At 34.7% G+C, this 19693-nt stretch overlaps 1 protein-coding gene across 1 annotated transcript in view; it reads left to right on the forward strand.

The window, feature by feature from the left end:
• DOK6 (docking protein 6) overlaps positions 1-19693 on the forward strand; it is a 221279-nt gene that overhangs the window by 155587 nt on the left and 45999 nt on the right. The window contains exons 7-8 of the mRNA XM_072411499.1: positions 7033-7150; positions 18734-18807. Coding sequence (XP_072267600.1) covers positions 7033-7150; positions 18734-18807 — 192 coding nt within the window. The remainder of the gene's footprint in view (positions 1-7032; positions 7151-18733; positions 18808-19693) is intronic.

A 19693-nucleotide genomic window follows, 5' to 3' on the forward strand; every position in this document is an offset into this window, starting at 1 on the left:
TCGGATGGGTTTTTCTGTTTTTGAAGCTTAAGGATGCCGTGTTTCACCTGCATGAACAGCTCCTTTGACTGCATGTTGTTTGTTCACAACAAAATCTAACACATACAAGCACAAACCCCCCCTCAAATCAACTCCAGGCCTTTTGTCTGCCTAATTGATAGTAACAAAGGAATTGCCCACACCAGCCCATGAAATAGCCTTTGAGTCAATTGTCCAATTACTTTTGAGCCCCTGAAATTAAGTGATTGTGTAAAAAAAAGCTTTAGTTCCTAACATTTTTACGCAATCTTTTTGTTCAACCCTGCAGTTTTTGTTCAAGTCTGCAGTTCAACTGCATCTGAGTTGTTTCATTTAAAATTTATTGTGGTAATGTACAAAACCAAAATTAGAAAAAATGTTATCTTTGTCCAAAAATGTAGGGACCTAACTGTATGTGTACGGAAGTTATGTCAACCCAATCCAATCAATTAAAATGCCAATAACTAACCTCAGGGGTAAAACAACAAGCAGCATATGTGAAATTGTCAGTATTTATTTAGCAAAAATGAAGCCAAAAAGTAGAAGCTATGTGTGAAAAACTCCTTATGATTCAATTGTTAGTAGAATCACCTTGAGCAGCAATAACATTTGGATACTTACTGGGCCATTGCAACACATTTTCTTTTTTACCCATTCTGTGGCAAATTTGCTGGTCTGCTTGGGATCATTATCCTGTTGCGTGACCTAATTTTGGCCAAGCTTTAGCTATCGCACAGATGGCCTCACATTTGAATCTCCAATTATGTGATATACAGAGGAGTTCATGATCAACTAAACTGCAAGGTGCCCAGGTGCTGTGGCTGCAAAACAAACCCAAACCCATTGTGCTTCACAGTTGGTTTGAGGTGTTTATGCTAAATTGCTGTGTTCAGTTTGTGCCAAACGTAGCATAATGGGCCTTTTGACCAGACATTTCCAATGTCTCACCTGTGCAAAGGACACTGTTCCAGAAGTCATGTAGTTAAAGATGAAACTTTGCAAACCTAAGCCTTGCTGCCTTTAATTTTTTGGGGACAAGAGGTTTCAGCCCCTTTTTAATTGTACTGTCATGAACTTAAATGTTTACCATGTTAACTGAGGTCTGTAGAGTCTGAAATATAGCTTGTATTTGCACAGACGTCAACTTTCTAGAAGGTTGACAACAGTTGACATCAGATTGTTTGGAAAATGCCTTATTCTGAATCATTCCTAGAGGAATGAGGCAGTAACAATTTCTTTATGATCATTACTAAAGTCTTTCGTTTGTGACATACATAGGACACACACCTGATTGCTTTGGACCAGCAAACTGCCAAAACGTCTGCTTTTATAGAGGTGGTCACACTTGCTGGTGATTATTTACTGTAATCAAGCGATTACTGATCCCTAAACTACCAGCATCTGGCTCTTATTTATCCTTGTTCTGCTTCTGGAAGTGGTAAGGATCCAGATTTTTCTCACACTGCTTCTAAATTTTGACTTATTCTTGGTAAATAAATAGCAACACTGGTAATTATATTGTTGCTCATCTAAGAATAAAAGGGTGAACTTTCTTTTTCTGATTATTGTATTTCAGAATAAGGCTTAGTGCATTTCGAGTAAAACGAATTGGGTGTGATAGTCCAAGGAGAGAAAAAAAAGTTCTGTTTTTTTGCTGAATGCATTTATAAAATCACTGTTTCCAAACAACTATTAACTGTACAATTAACTGTAGCTAATGATGACACTTCCCTTGGCTCATGTTTACAGCTTTTGGATTTGATACACAAATAACACCTGCAAGCTGTGTAATGTGCTAACATTTAGACGTTTGCCTGCTTACTCTGTGAGGTCACCAAATGATAAGCAATCAAGCAATTCACAGCTACACAGCAATCCATCAATGTTGTAGGCAGTCATTTGTCAATAGATCACTAGTAATTTTCATACGTGAGCTCCATTCTTTCAGCCCATAAAATTGCAAAGCTGTATGATGAAGTAAAACTGTAATCAAAAAGGATGCGGCACTCAGGATATAAAGCAGAATGCATACAGTACACAATGAGCTATGTTTAGTGCTGTCTACAGGCCATGTTTAGAGCTTGTTTCATACTGGAATCATCAATAACATTCACAGTTCAGTTAGCAGCCTGTAGCACAGGTGCTGCTGGATTCTCTTTGAAATGTTTATGATGAAAAAAATGCAATCCACCTTATGCATATGACAAGGTCACCAGTTGTTATGAGCACCAGGGTCTTTGGCAACGCTGGCTATATGTACATGTATACAGTAGTGACATAAGTGCATTGCAAATGGAGAAAAAATGTAAAGCAAATTATATTGTATATACATTTAGTTTAATGGGGGCAATGACCTGTTAACAGCTTTTTTTTAAGGAATGATGTTTATGGTGTACTCTGTGCCATTGCTATGCTCAACCTTATACTGCCCTTGCTACTTTTTTCTTTACACATTTCCTTTCTTCGTTTCTAAATATTCAACTGTGCTATAAATGAAAGATACAACTCATAGTCACAGACATAGATTGTAATGATTGTGCTCAAAGTGCAGCTAAAGTGATTCCAAAAAATAGTCATGTAAGCACACTGATAGTAAAAAAATCCAACAAATCTTTGTTGGTAAAAAAGATGGTTACAATAAAACATGCTAGGGGTGTGCAAGGAATTCTAAAAACTTTTATGAGGTGTTTGAAAGAGCACTGTTATATAAAATATAATTTATTTATCTTAATATATCACCAACCATAAATACATATAGTCCATTGTCATGTCACTAATTGTCCCCCATAGGTGTTTACAATCTAATGTCCTTACCAAGTTTTGGGTGGAAGGTCATTAAAGCAGAATTTACATTAAAAAAGAAAAAAATTGCTTACCTTTACTTTAATTAATGCACATACCACACTCAACGAATTTACACTGTCTTGGCTTCCATCTTTTTTGGGGGCTTGCTGTTATGCCCCATGCTGCCATCTTCCTTCCTATGGGTTCTTAAAAACATCACCCAACCTTGTACCATGCAGGTGCAAGATGGGGTGACGTTACATTTACCTCAAAATCCAAATAACTAAGGGCCAATCCCAATATGTGCATACATGAGACTTGTTTTTTGCATTTGAGAAAGTTACATGATGAAGCAGTGCCCAATCTTGGGCATGCACAAAAGGGGCACCTTGTAGTCTCCTGGGATATGTAACGGAAGTAACCCAGGAGGCTATGGGTTTCCTCTTTAGTCTTTCCCCTTCAGACCAGGAGTTTTCAAGAAAAGTGATATATATATATATATATATATATATATATATATATAATAAAAAATAAATATAACATGTTTTTCATTATGTAGAAGGGCCAGCCAGCCAGCCACCCTTTTACATAATGTTGAAAAAGTGAATATACCTGCACTTTAACCTAACTGCATGCTTTAGGCATTAAAGAACAAACTGTAATGCCTAGAAGAAATCCAGTTAAACATGGTGAGAACATATGAATATGATGTAGATCATGGGTGCCCAAACTTTTTTGGCTTGCAAGCTACTTTTTAAATGACCAAGTCAAAATGATCTACCAACAATAAAAATGCTAAACATTTATTTATTTATATATATACCGAGTATGACACAGAAGTGACTGAAGCTAATGAGACATTGAATGGCAGAACATTGCACAGACATTGCACTACAAGACTATAGTGACAGGAAAGCTACAGCTCATCTGTCATAGGAGAATAACGTGCTGCACAAGAAAAAGAACTGCTGCACAAGAAACCGCCCTGCACTGCTCACCTCAGACTGGCCTCTCTGCCTCCCTCCCCACTTCCCACTGTTACATGAGCCTTCTGTTAAAGAAAGACATCCCCAGCATCCATATAGACGTAGCAGCCGGGCTGCTAGTAAACAGCAGGGAGGGGTAAAGCAGGGCTCTGCGATCAACTCAGGTTGCCTTTGCAACTTGTAGATCGCAATCGACATTTTGGGCACCCCTGATGTAGAAGTGTCATGGTCAAGCATCAAACTTGGGACCCTACTGCTTTAAAGAACATAGTTATCCTTTATCTCTTTGGTGGCTGAATTGTGCTAATGTGCACCTTTCAGTAGTGAAATTTGTGGTATTTTAAATAATATATAATATAATAAAAAAAATCATATTTAGTATATTTTATAGTTTTCATTGAGTAGCAGCTATATATCTTTTTAGTATTATTTGCTGTGTTGATTATATAATAGCACAAAACAGGATTTAGGATGAACAATAAAGCAAATACAAACTCCAGAGATTATCTACAGAAAATGTATGGTTTCTGTAGGGCATACCCTACCAACCACAATGCATTTCTTGAATAAATCATAGAAAAAGTGAATGACTGGTGATTTACCAGCTGGGTGTTAACCCTAGTTTGTACCCAACTATTATATTGATGTATTTATTTGAAGCTACATATTACATTTTTTTAATTGTGTTATTATTAATATTATTTTCAGCAAACGTTATCTAGCAACTTTATCTGCCAGGTTATTTAAACCCCTATTTTATTGAAATGACATTCTGACTAAGCCATTACCCCATTCCTGTCTCTGCCGGCTATGAGTACAGTGGAGCCATGCCAATTGACTGAGTCGCTCCTATAGAACTAGCATGCGTTAGACTGCTTATGTTCCAGCCTGTCATGCAGGTGTTTTGCTTTGTGACATTCTTTTTAATATTCAAGTTGCTCCCTCTGCATTAATATTGCAGTTCAGCAATCCTGAAAAATTTAAGCATATTCTCATTATTATTTGTTATGTTTGAATTATCTTTTGTACCATATGTTATTATGCTTCAAAATAAGAATTAGAAAGGTCCTCTGCAATTTATAAGATAATTAGCAATTTAATGCTTGGTTTCAGTCTGTGTTTTGTTTCCTAAGAACTTCTTGATTGCTGAAATATTTACCTAATTAGTGCATTACTACTGTCTGCACTTGGAATAGTTAGAACAGCTTGCTGTCCAAGTGTTACTTCTACAAACCAACAGGAACTGAGCATGTTACTGGAGAACAAAATGACATATCGAATGACTGTTCACATTTGTTCTCAACATGCAGCTACTTTGTGGTCCAAAAAAACTGCATTTTGTTGATCTATGAAGGGGGGTGGGCATTATTTGTTAAAAATTATTCAAAGGCAAATGGAAACACTGCAAAATAAATAAAAATATGACTAAAGCAACACTGCAAAATAAATAAGAATATGACTAAAGCAAATTTAAGGGGAATAAAATACTTGTTTCCTAGAAAAGTCAGTTCCATTCTATAACAAATGAGATGCTTTATTAAATAAAACATTAGGCAACTTTTATATGGAATTACATGTATAGATGGTGCAATCAAGCACTACTTCTGGTTTCACACTTTAAACCATAAAAATGCTAGTCACTCAGTCCAGGTAAATAATCCATTACTAGTCTGAATAAATGACCAGTTAGACTGTTTTAGACCCTATCTTTGAATAATCAGCTAGTGAAGAAGATTCAGAAGACTCTCTTACCTGATCGATACCTATTAAGATATTAAACAGGTGGTGTGGAAGATAGAAATGTGAGATGACTGCAGCTGTTTGCAGGTTATCATTGTTATCTATAGTTATCTACCGGTATATAGAACACTAATTATATCATAAAATTGTTCATCCTTAATAATATAACATAAGATCTATATGTAGATCTTTCTATAAGCTAGCACTAGACTTCAATCCTGTTTTTTACTCTGACAGTAAGTTATCGTTGGAAAGAAGGGTAATGTTACTGCTTTAGGTTTTATAAGATTCTTTATTTCCTATTTCAATAACAAAAAGCAAAAAAAGGAAACATATTTAAAGGAAGCAAGGTGCATTAAGTGGAATAAAATATTGGCACATCGTTAAAATTGTTATAGAAGTACTAAAATAAAAGCCAACTTAAAACATTATAAAAGGTGTACCAGGAAAGAATATCTGAAAGAGCTTATGATGGTCTTGTCTCAGAGCCCAGGTGGCTTCTATATTATACTGAATCTTGGTATTGCTTCCAGTAGAGCCAGGTATTATGGAATTTCTCTTCATTATCATGAATGTTACAGGTGCGATCTTCCATAAGTAAACGTTTGTTCATTTCCTGCGTTAGTTTTAATGGGTGGATTGCTATCTATCTGTTGCTATTTAAATTATTGTCAAAATTTTGTCCAAATTGGAGGATTGAGGTATCCAAATTGGAAGATTGAAAGTGCAAGGTTAAACTGTCCAAATTTATATTTACCATTGTAAAGTCAATATATAATTTGGTTCATAATAAATTGTCTAAAATTACTTTTTACATGAGTTCTCCAAAGGCCCGCTGCCAGAGTCTACACCTACTGAAGGACAATAGATTCTCTAAACTGGTCAATGAAAGCTACTCAGAGTAAAGCAACAAGTTCACTTAAATACTGTCCAGTCATACATACTCTAATTTCTTCCACTTTGTACCTCTCACTACTAGAAACAATGAGCATGTGTAAGTGCCAGTTGCAACCCTTTCCCCAGGAGATAGCTCTAGGTTGCCTAAGCAGCCAATAAACAAGTCGTTGACTTACCAGCTATATTTCTTACTTCTTACTTCTGAACATAAACTGCTTAGAGAAAGCTCAGGTTTGCGTATGTCATGATCTTATGGTCCTAGGGAAAATCTAAGAAGCATTCTTGCATTCAAATCCAACCTCTTTTACAAGGAACTCTTAGGACATTATGTTATTTAGACTTATTTTGGACGCACTCCTTTCTTCCAGTGATAACTGTAATACCATTTATCCTAGTCTGGCCAACCAATTCCTAAATTACTTTCCACCTGTTGACCCAGTTTAGAAAGCTGACATATTTTAAGATAAAAAAAGAAGTAAAACATACAGTAATTATTTTACCATTGCTTTAATTATATTGGGTTAATATGAAGTTGTAAAATAGATATCATATGGCGCAATGTTTTAAGAAATACTTAATAAATGCTTACTTTTTCAAATTTTTTCAGATTCAGACTAGTATGACTGAGCCAATGACGCTGTCAAAGTCCATCTCACTTCCTCGGAGTGCCTACTGGCATCATATCACTAGACAAAACAGTGTTGGCGAAATCTACAGTTTACAAGGCAAGTGACTTAAAAATAACATTGTGCCTGCTAGTTTGCTTCATGCTGTGCACAACTTATTCAGATTGCTTTTTATCTTTGAGTTGGTTATGTTCCTTTCATTTTAATTTATCAGCTGCCAGGATCCTCGGTGGGAATACTGATTTTTCAAATTGGCATTTTTTGTTATCATTTTTCCAGCTAATGGCAAATCACTGTGTAGTCTGCAAATACAATTTGGACATGACTTTTTGAACTTTGCAATGCAAATTGCAGCCATCAAAAGTTCAGTGTAAACCATGGTTTTATGCTATGCTCCCTGGTGGGCTCTTTAGATGTTACAAATAGGATATTCCCATTTGCATAAATCATACAAATATGACAATACCTTAATACAGTACTTGCTTTTAACAACATTACTTCTGATGCTGTGCTACTAATTTATCACTAGGGTAAGAGCTTTCGTATATTGTTTCATAATGTTTATGTTGTTACATTGCAATGTTCTCTGATTAAATGACTCTGTCTCACAGCTTCGCTTTGAAGAATGCAAATGTACAGTACTTTCTAATAGCTTCATTGAAACATTTTATTCTACTATATTGTGAAGCTTTTTGGAATACAGCATCTGCTGCAAATATTATGGACACACCAGTACATTCTCTTACAATAGTATCTCCAGTAAATGAAATTGTTTACCATCACCTGTTTTCTTTCTAGTATATTTTCTTTTTTTTTAGGGGTGTGTTCAGACCATAATTTTTGAAGTTAGTCTGAACTCTATTTTACTGCCTTTAATCACACCTTGCTGACTAACCAGATGCAAGTGAAGGGTCTGGCATAACCAGCAAGGGAGCAACGTGTAAGTGTTGGATCTGAGATAGCTTGAAGGCTTAGAGCTAGACAAAAAGAGATCCTGGTGTAGATACAAGCCCCTTCCCTATGAGTCTGGAAGCTTGAAGACTTCAGAATGAAATTTTTTCTCAATATTGGAAGCTCTAAGGGCACGGTCATCAGCAGAACCACTGTAGGCTCCAACATCAATGGCCAAGAACAGCAGGAGTCTGCATTAGTCATGACGGAGTCCTTTTTGTAAATGAAAAACATAGGCCCAAGTCTTTGTATGTGTGGTGAAGGCATTTCTATTTGAAAGTCCTTCCCATTAAATAATTCTTCACAGTTGGGAAACCTTGTCTTGCTAAAATTATTTCACTTTCCATCTCCCTATTAGGGTTGGTCACAACTGAGCTGCAGCATTTCACACAGGAGTTTGTATGTCGGATCAATGATCCCTTGAATAGTAAGCTTCCCGATAAGCAATGAACTGGTGCCTTAAAGCAGACCCATCAACAGGATTTTTACTTTACATTAAAGGACAACTCTTTCTTGTCACACATCCCAGGAGGCTTCTGGCTGCTGCTTCTGTGCATGCCAAAGATCGAAGGAGAAGGAGCTATTTCTTTAATGGGGGAAAAAACTTCTGATCTCACACATGCTCAGTGAAATTGGCACTCTTTTTTTCCCCATTTACAGCAGGCTACATCACCCAGTCTTGCGCCTACACAATGCGAGATTGGGTGACATAGGCAGAAGCCGAAAGACAAGTAAGACGATGGCAGCTCCCAGTGCTTCCTGAACACTGGGACAAAGGGAGATAACTGGACAGCGTGTGACCTGATCCAGGAAATTTCCGGAAGGATCGACAGATTAGCGGAAGTAAAGGTGAGTTCGTTTTTCTTCTGTTTATTTCTGCTTTAGGAACCAGTGTCTGCAGATTTGACAGTGGGCTTTCACAGCCACTCTTTATTAATTCTCTTTTAGACTTCCATGTAAATGTAACCACTGAGGCACTGGTTTACTGGTATGAGCCCTCTTACCTCCAGGCTGAACATTACCTTAATCTAGAAGCAGGCAAACTTCAAAGACTTAAAAAGGTTGTGCAGTACTTAACATGTAGACAATAAAAGGATGAAAGTCTGGCACACAATTATAGTGTGTGATTGTGTAACTGATTTGTCTATCCAAAAACTGTGTAGAATTGTTTGTCCTGGACATTTGATTGGCTAAATAAAATAACTGTGAAAGACTGCTGTTGTTTTGTTAACCCCTCTTGCCCTGATGCTTATAGGAAAATGAGTCCCCATACTAAATGAGTCCCTACACTATACAGTACATAGGTACAGATAAGAAAAGCTGTGTTTTTCTTTTGTAGCTAGACTAATATTACTTGCTATGCTATAAAAACACCTGCTAACATTTTGGACTATAACAACAGCTATGACAGTGTTTTAGTTCTATGTTTAGTTTTATAATTTGTGTAGAAAAAAAATATTTAGGAAGAGTTTCATTCTTAAAGCAGAACTAAACCCGCAATTACTCAACTATCCCTGTTCCAGAGTGCCGCTATCTTCTCCTAAAGAGTAGCCAATAGGTCCCCTTAATTCCACCCATCTTAACAATTTTGTTGACTATACTATGTTGCACTGTTAGATGTTCAATGTAGAATTTAAATTGCATACCTAGTAGGCGGTGTTGCATTTTTTCTAGTTCTGACCACAGCACCCTGTATACTATGTCGCAGGTTACATGGACGCTACTGTATTCTATGTTTTGAATTTTGAGGCACTAAGCAAAGTGTTTATTTTCTTAGTTACTAGTTGTTGTGCAATTTGCAACTATTAAGTCCCAGACAAAATGTTCGCTCTCTGTCTACATAATATATAAAAATAATATATAATAATATATATTAATAATATAATAAATGCATTCATTAGGTATGAAATTGCTTGTCAGACTTTTTTTCATACTTCATACATAAATAAGGATCAAAATCACATTGCTTAAGGTCTCAGCTTCTAGTCCTGTTTTTAAAAAAATAAAATCTGCATCATTGACCTATGCAAAAGAGGATCACTGAAAATCATACCATTGCTTTCATTGCAGCTGAAGCTCAACTTGATCTTTTTATTATTTTACTTTAATGCCTCTCTGTGTCTTAACATGAAACAGAGCCAAGACTTTTGCTGGATTTCAGAAGCAATAAAATAACCTTTGATCCCAAAAAGTCAAACAATTCACTATTATTGCATTAATACTTCAGATTGTGTTATACTATCAAAAAACAAATGACCCTTAAAAAGGTTTGCTAGAATAAAAAGAAATCCATTTTTTTGGTTTGATTTGACTTTAACATCTGCAATAAACTAACATTGAATATATGCATTATTTATGATTTCTCCTTCTAATCTACTTCAATGTCTTTACAAATAGCACGGATTCAAGTTTTATTTAAGACTGATAAAGGTGAAATCAGCCATAGTAAAAGTAATTTTGGAACATCACTATTAGAACATTCAAAGACATATAAAAAATAAACAAAACAGAAACAGTATATATATAAATATATATATATATATATATATATATATATATATACACACCTGCCCAACCTATGGCCTGCGGGCCACATCTGGGCCTCTGCTCATCCCTCCTCTCTCCGCTCGTTGTCTTGATCGGGATGGGGCACATGATTGTGCTGCCAGGAGAGGGAGCATACTCAGTGTGAGTTCCCTGAGAGTGGGCATGTACTATAGACCTGGAAATCAGCTGTGCATTCAGGTTTGCTGTGAGGTTGTTGTGCGATTACCCCTTCCTCATGCCATGGGACCTTGGCTCAGGGGAGACACTCAGAACCACTTACTGCAGCCTGGAGTGGAATCTGCAGACACTGCGGTGCGAGGGACTGAGCAGCTGGTGGGGTGTCTGTTACACATAGCTGGTCACTGGCCTCTGTGAACCCTAATTTTTCTGGAACAGAGGGTTGTTGGCAACTGGAAATGTGGGAGCCAATAGAAACTCCTTTTGCCCCCCCTCCTCACCAATAAAATGTTTTCACCATCAAATCATGTTACCCTGTCACTCATAACTATCCCCTTACTCACTTTGAACCCCAATTTCTCTGTAAGAAAAGGAAAGTGTACCTGTAACCTACTAAACTTAAATCGCTACGGCACCATCACAAGATACAAAAAACTATACCTGCCACACCATGCTACCCTGTCACACAAAGCTGGCCATTTACCTTCTGTGAACCCTATTTTCTCTTTAACAGTAAAGAAACTGAAATGTAGGATCATTGGGGGACTCTATATAAATGTCCACTTATGTTCTTTGAACCCCAAGTTCTCCTTAAAGGGGAGCTGTAGGCTTATTAAAATGTAGGATAAATAGAACTCTTGTGGCTAACTCCCTCTAAAATTTTATAGCTGAGGTGCCATCACAGGATAAGAAAAACTATACCTATCATACAGTGCTACCCTGTCAAACTTAGCTGGCCACTTCACCTTCTGTGAACTCTGTGAATTTCTCAGGAACGGTGGGATGTAGGGACCTGAAGATGTAGTAATAAGAACATTCCTCTCTGTTGTTTTCGGTTTGCACTTGCCCTCATCATGAGCTTCTGGTTTGTTTTGAGGCCCTATATAAATATTTGAATGAAGATGACAAGATACTGTAATGTATGATATATGCTATACATAATTGTAAACATGCTTGTTGCTGACTTTATAAAAACAATTTATGCTGTTTTGAAGAACAATAGTTATTGTATATTATATTGTATTTATTCAATTCTAGATCTCTCAACATTATTATTTTGATGAAGAAGCATTGACCGTGAAACGCGTCAAGACATCCTCTAATGTTGTGAGATGGTCCGATCTATGAGCAATATTGATGTTCAGATTGTGCCGTCTTGGATGTTAAGACAAATGGCATAATCTTTTATTGGTGTTTTAATATTTTCTAAATTAAAAGTTTTTGTTACTTGATTTTTTTTGTTGCCTGCCTGGCCCCCCTTGGAAGCCCTGGCAGGTTGTATTTGGACCATAAGAAGCACCTTCTCCCCCCCTCCACTTTTGGGGGAAAAAATAGATACAAAAATTAGTTTGTAAATATATACATTATATATAGGACAGTCATACTTGCTTATGACATACAAAGGCCCCACTTTTTTCTATATAGGGATGCTCAATGTATGTGTTTTGTTGCTCCTTCTCAAAACTAAAATAGTGCATTTTTACTATGGTGATATCTAATGTTTGTTAAGCAGGACCACTAGGTGATTTAAAGAAAATGTGGAGTTACTACTAATGGGTATTCTAAAAATTTTAATATAATAATTTTTTAATAAAATACCAAAATGAATTTCAAACAAGAAAGTAAAATATGAACACTAAATCAATTATTATTTTAAAATAAGATTGCAAAAAAATGTGATATATATAAATATGCCTACTGAAAATACAATATGTATGCAATAATTTCTTGATCTTGGTAAAGCCTGTATCTATTATTTCCAGTAATAAACTAAAAAGTTTTCATTTAGGTACACGAGACGTTCTCATGGTAAAAAAAATTGTTGCATGTTTTAAATTTAAATTTAAATCGTGCACTTGTACAACATATCTGTAGGTACAGTAGTAATTGAACTACAAACCTCATTACAACTGCTTTGACAGTTGGGTAAGACAGAGGAAAAAATTGGGGTTTATTTACTAAGGGAGTTTAGGCTGTTCACTTAAAACATTGAGTTATCACTTTGCACAAAATAATTCACTTAAGACTCTTAAGATTTATTCAACAGAGAATCAGACATTTCCTTAAACATTTCCTCAGGAATTTTCTAATTTAATTTGTTTCAATCACAGTAATTGATTCCCAAGAAGGAATTTTTAAGGGAATGTCAGATTCCCTGTTTTATAAATCCTTAGTCTATTCACATAATCTAGATAAAATACTACGGGCTGATGAAAACACAACTTTAAACCTAAAGAAATCCACTTATTAAAAACAACTAAAATGCATTTACATGGAGAAGCAGTCTAAAATATTTTTAAAATGAATGTACTTGTCTAATAGGTATGTGTGTTTTTTGGTAAGTTATTTCTGGTAAAGGTAAAGTACTGCATATTAAACACAAATTTCAAATACATTTTCTTTCCAGAACTGTAAAATTTATGAGTTTGAATTACTAAAAGAATACAGTGTCATCACTAAAATCAAATTCACTTTGCAAACAACAGAATACCCCATTGTCTGCTAGGAAAATAAAATAAAAAACAGGGTTTTTGCTTAAAAATGATTGGATGGCTGAAGTAAGCAAAGCATTATCTTGTTCACAGAGCTAGGTGAAAATGTATTTTGCAGAGTTAAAATACTCTGTTCCTTTAGTAAATCAACCCAATTTTGAGGAAAAGGGAAGTATACTTCTTGATTTCTACCACTTACAACTGGGGGTTGCCCTTTCACTTGATGGTGCATAAGTCAGGGACAACTATTTATTGTACACTTCTATACAAACCTAGCTGACCTTCCAGTTCCTTTCCATTAGGGCCTTTCACCCTCATGATGGGCAATCACTTCCTTTAGAACCCCTGTCCCCTGATCTGCTTCAGCTTCCACCAGGGGAGTGGAGTCTGTGAGCCCTTAGAACACAAATCAGGGTCCAACACATATTGAAGAAGTCAGTGTGGTCATTGGTATTTGATTGTCTAAACTCTATTTGGCCTAGTCACAGTTTCCCTCTAAATCTGTAGCACAATCAGATATCTACAGAACTGAAAATTGTTGTTATGGTTTTACACATCTACAACATTAGGGGAAAATTTAGTGTAGGTACTATTACTGGCTAACACTTTTTATGGTACTCATAACACTTCTTTACATTCTTGGAAATGGCCTGTCATGTTGAAGTATCCATCATTAATATTCAGAGCTAGTTCATTGGACTTTCCCACTGCGTTTCTTCTGCTGGGCCCTCCAGACAGCACAGATGTGTTATCATGACATAGGAGCCCCAAACTCTCCCTGTGACACGATTCATACTGTTGACTTTCTGGATTTACCTTGATTTGAATTGTAATTGTAACATCCCAAGGAGACAACCAGTCATCAGGACCCACATGATTCACAGTTACTTTCACCAATGAGTTTTTTATTTTGACCATTGTAGCTATGTGGGGGATTATACATGGATTAGATCATACTTTTTGGTCTTCATACCACCCCATTACTTTCCTTTCCCTGCATTTTCATTACCTTCCTTTTATCTTTGTTTTGTCCCCTTCCCCATTTCGCCTTCCCCCTATTTTGTCTTTCCCTCATATTTAAACAAATAAAATTGGCAGCAGAAAGAAAGAGATACAGGCTTTAAATTATTAGGGTATATAATAAGGTGAGAATACTGCATTCAACCTGAATAAGTGTACTTTGTGTCTCTATTTTTCTTTGAGGGCCATATTACGGGTAGTGTGTGTTTCTAAATGACCATGAGAGGTTTGGTGTATTACTTTGTTCTCTGGGGATATCTCTCTTTTCATGAGCTTCTCATTATTGTCATTACCTTAGTCCAGCGTCTCTTCAATATATAATAACTTGCCAGCCTGGCCAACAAACCAACTTGAGTCCTTTTGGTTTTCAGTTTTCAACTATGCCTTGGGTCTCATAAGGGGATGATCTTGTCTTCTCTCTTAATTAAAGAATGGTTTGGGATGTGTTTTGGAAAGACATAAATATTTTCCCACATATATTCCTCAAGGACTATTTAGGAAACTATAATATGTGAGACTAAAGTTGGCATGGAGTGTATATGATCCAAGCGTCCTCCCTTCTTGTTTTACTGGGCAATCGTTACTGATCTAGATGGTCTGTGTGAATATTAGGAATATGACACGAGTTTTAGCCATTCACGTTGAAATCATCTTTTTCTTTGCAAATGTAATTAAATAGGTTACAAAGCTGATGTTAATATTACAATGACAATCAAACAATTTTTCCTGATCTAAACAGCATTTTTAAGTCCTTAAGCGAGTCTGAATCTACCATTTAGTATATAGGCTTTAGATATATTTAGCAGAAATATTTATTAAAAAGTAAAAACTCTTTTTCTAAATACAAGTTCAGACCGCTTTTATTTAGGTGTTCATTATTTTCACTCAATATTGGCATGCCAACCAAAAAGGGTCTAATAAATAATGCATGCCACTTACGTGTTGTTTTCACAATTTGTTTGAATTGTACAACGCAAGCATTATTTTTTAACACTATTGTAATTTAAAATGAAATCTAATAATCAACCCCTCTCATTCATTCACTGCTTCAGGCAAGTCTAATCTGTTCCTTGTGGACTGAATAAGTTTGTCTGGCAGCTTCATTAATAGAAGAAGTGCACACTGGCAGCCAATGTCAAGGGAGGAAACAAACTAGAAAATGGTTGAACATGTTTTCCAATACATAACTTGTGACAGCTGGCGATATTAACTCTACCCATGTGGGTGAGAAGTTGAAAAGTTATTCTATTTTAAATATAAACCGTAAAATATGGTTTTTGGTTCTATTATTTTTCTGTAAATTACAATATGCAAGTTTTCTATACTACATATCCAAAAGCCAGAATGGCGCAGCACACATATCCCCATAGTTACACATAGTCACTTTTTTTAATAACTTCCAAAGAATCCTGATACTTCTTTACTACCACATTATTATTCGTTTCATGAAACTGACACCCATGCTGGGCCTGGGCCTTATGCCCAATATTTGAAACCTATAACTTATCTCTCACAGAAACGAATTGTTAGACTTGTTTTCAAGCCTCAATATAAAGAAACAATGTATTCTTTATTCTTTGTGTCAATATAGTAAAACTTTTTGAATGGTAAGGCCCTGCTGATGGCTTTGGTACCAACTGCACAGTTCTCAGGCAATTATATTTCATTAGAAATCTGCCAGTAATTGAAGAATTGGATCATGGGAGATTCCTTTACTCTATATGCATCGTTTAATGTAATAATTAGGAAACATTGTAACAATCCTGTACAATTAAATTGATTTATGAAGCTGCTATAAAGATTATTATATAGGCTTTAAATTGGCATCACTTTCTAACTTGTACTCAGTTGGTCATATCTTCGACTGCCTATGGTTTTGACTTAGACTGTTTTTGGTTTATGTTTCTGCTTGCCGCCTGCCTTGGCATTCTGCTAGTTTTTTAATTTGAAATTGATAATGTTTACTGATTTGATACTTTTGGTTCTGGTCAATATAAACAATTTTTAAAGTAACCCTATGGTTTTTGTTTGTAGTATAATACATAATACTTGCAGCACAAGAGGGAATCTTGGTATTTTAACTTCAGGCTCTTAAATCTAGAAAGTAAAGTATATGTAAATCCTAAGAACGAACGTCTTTTATTTGTACTCTTACGTCGGATAAGTATACCATTGAAAATTTTTTATATATCAGTTCACTAAGTGCAATAGAAACTTTAGTTATGTCAAAAATTTAGGGCTTCTGGGCATACTTCCTGTGTTACCAAAAGTTCTTACTTTCGTATTTGGTATTGGTATTTACTGGTATTTTTCTGTACTTTGAGGCTCTGAAGTAAAAATATATAGAGGGAATGTGAACATATTGTAGAGATATTACTATATCAATATATTTTTTTCCTGACATATACATACTGATGAAACTTGTTCAATTTAAAGCCAAACTACAACCCAAATCACAAGCGTGCAAACCAAGAACTTCTAAGCAAGTATTCCCCTGTTAACAGATTAAAGTTGTACATTTGCTCACCAATAACCCCTTTGTAGACACATGGGGTTGATCTATTAAGGAATTTTTAGCTGTTTACTTCTGCAAAGGATAATTCAATTAGCTTAAATAATGAGGTTATGCTCTGTTAACATCAGCAATCTAATTATTTGCATTAAAAAAAAACGTTTTTGCTTTTCGTTTTATTTGTACATGATTGAGTATACTTTACAAATTGAATTTTCAATTTGTAAAGAAAAAACACAAATACTAAGCTAAGTGAATTGCTTTTTGTAAAAGGATAATTCACCTTGCTAAATGAAGAGCTTAAACTTCTTTAGTTATATATCCCACAGTCTTACAGTAATGCAGGGAAGCTGGTAAATTTATTCTGGCATCTATTGTTCTTTCTACCTTTACTGTAATCATATTTGATTGATTCTCCCACTGGATGAAAGGAAGTAGCTGTAGTTCAATGTGCAAGCATATCTGGCCTATGATATTCTGCTCATCACTTCTGTTGATCTGTACAATGGTTTTATTCATGTATCAACTTAGTTGCCATTAGCATTTTTCTTGTTAAATTTTAGATTAAGTTGGGCTTAATGTTGGCTAAATACAACTAGTTACAGCTACTTTAATAAGGTAACACAATGTCCTCAATGTCTTTTGCAGATAGAAAATCCTTTCTATTCTCACAAGATAAGTCTATAACTTATTAAGCACTATGTAAAAAAGGCAACAGTGCAATATTTATGGCACAAGTGGAAATATTTCTCATATTTCTGTATCATAGATGGCAACCTGCATGACCTATATCCTTGTAACTGCTTAATCTGAAATTTTACTCATTTTATTTTCTTTATCATACAAGTACCCATACATGTTCAATCAAAGTATTTTATATGCATGTGTCACCAGTGCTGAAGGGTGACTTTTGATTGTGCAGATATTTATTACACTGTGCAATAAATAAAATTTCACCCTACTCCTTCCTTCAACTGTGACCCAGTTACTTACTTCTGGTTTCTTCATTTAATGTTCCCTAGCTACCATTTTAGTAGCCCAAGTTTGTCCTTGATTCCCAAATTCTCCTCATGCTTCTTGCTGTGACAATTAGCTAACTTTAAAAACGATCATTTTAGAGAAGCAATTTAAACACTGCTAGTTTGTCTACATAAATAGCTCCTGAATTAGTGCACACATTTCATGTCATGTACATTGGACATCATTATCAAACATGGATAATTTAATGATTAATTTTCGTTCCTATCATTGTGTTGCATTTAAGAACAATATGTAAATATGTTAATGTCCTAAGCTCATGGTTCAGTACTTTTTGTGCATTTTATACCCATTTAACATACCCTGTGTTATAGAGTATATACAGCTTTATTATTACAATATATATATATATATATATATATATATATATATATATATATATAAATGGCCACTCCCTCTTTGTGTATAATACTGTATTACAGAATACTTGTGGTGTAATTAATTAAATAAGAAAACAAATACAAATTTGAATAATTTTAACTTTATTAGTAATAATAAAATAAGCTAAAATAGTGTACTTTCAAGTAATACAAAATTACCAATATTCACTGCGTACAATGTAGCTGTGCACTAGCAAAACACTTTGGAACATGCAAATATCTACATCAAGGTGTAATGAGGACTTTTTTGCCTTTATCCCAATGTAATTCTACTACTTAATTCTTTTTTTTTTTCTATCTACAAAAATTGCCCCTATACAAAAGGTTATTTTTTTTTTATATTTTACATAATATGAATTGAAATTTAAAATTATTTGGTTATGCAATATATCCTATTATTTAGGGAAATTAATTTTAAAATAATTTTAACATAATATTTAAACCTAAAATTATTATGTATGGGTATGTATAACCTTAAAGGAAAGCCTAGCCAATAACAAAGTAGGTAATGATCTTTATTATGTTATTTTTTCACAACCGTAACAATTTTATTTACTGCCATTAGGATGTCTGATGGGAGATGCTTCAGATTTCTTGGTTTCTTGGTCAAGGACTGATGACATCAAGCCAGGCATGCAGGTACATCTGTGTTTGCATGTAAAATAGATATATTGATATATAAAGAAAATAGTTCTAATTAGATTATTAATCATTCAACTATTTGGCATCCATTAATGACCTTTTATATAATAAAAAATTTTTAATCAAGAACAATCAATATTTGTATGCCTAACATTTTATTTTATTGTATTTAGATAAAGAGATAAATATGCTTGAAAATTGATATAAATATACAATGCAGGGATACAAAACAGATTACTCTTATTTCTACAAAAGTCTGGGGCTACTTTTTTTTTAGTTATATCTACCTTATTATGTTTTCTAAAATTAAAAAAAATGTTAATAAGGCAATTGTTATTGTGTAAATTGCATTAAAAAAGTTAAGCCATTATTTGAAAGTTACTATTTGCTCCCTAGAGTCACTAATGTAGGTACCTTTACATTTTGTTAACTGTTTCAGTTAATCAGTTTAATAATTTATTAAAATGTATTTCCAAAGGAGTTTTATTTGTTTCATTTTCTATGTGCCATGTTAGTGTTTGTCCTATATTTAAATCTCCATCTAGCTAAATTCTTATGGGTCTATATATAAAGCCAGAAATCTGGTTAAACCAAACCAAACTAAATTATTTAGTTATTTATAAACTGATCCCCTATAGTACCCTTGTACCTAAAGATAAAAAATGTAATATTAACAAATATATATATATATATATATATATCAAGGTCAGTTGGAAAAATTTACTTTATTTTTCATTGCTTATATTTTGGTTAATCAGCCACTTTTGCTGCCATTTTACTGGGGGTTTGGTTGATGGGGTGAGGTTTTCCGTAAATTCTAGGTAGACCTTTATTCAAGAATGCAGCCTAGTCAAGGAGCAATTAACATTGTTTTGTGAACCCA

The sequence above is a fragment of the Pyxicephalus adspersus genome, chromosome 5, assembly GCF_032062135.1.
Source record: "Pyxicephalus adspersus chromosome 5, UCB_Pads_2.0, whole genome shotgun sequence".
In the NCBI taxonomy this organism is placed as follows: domain Eukaryota; kingdom Metazoa; phylum Chordata; class Amphibia; order Anura; family Pyxicephalidae; genus Pyxicephalus; species Pyxicephalus adspersus.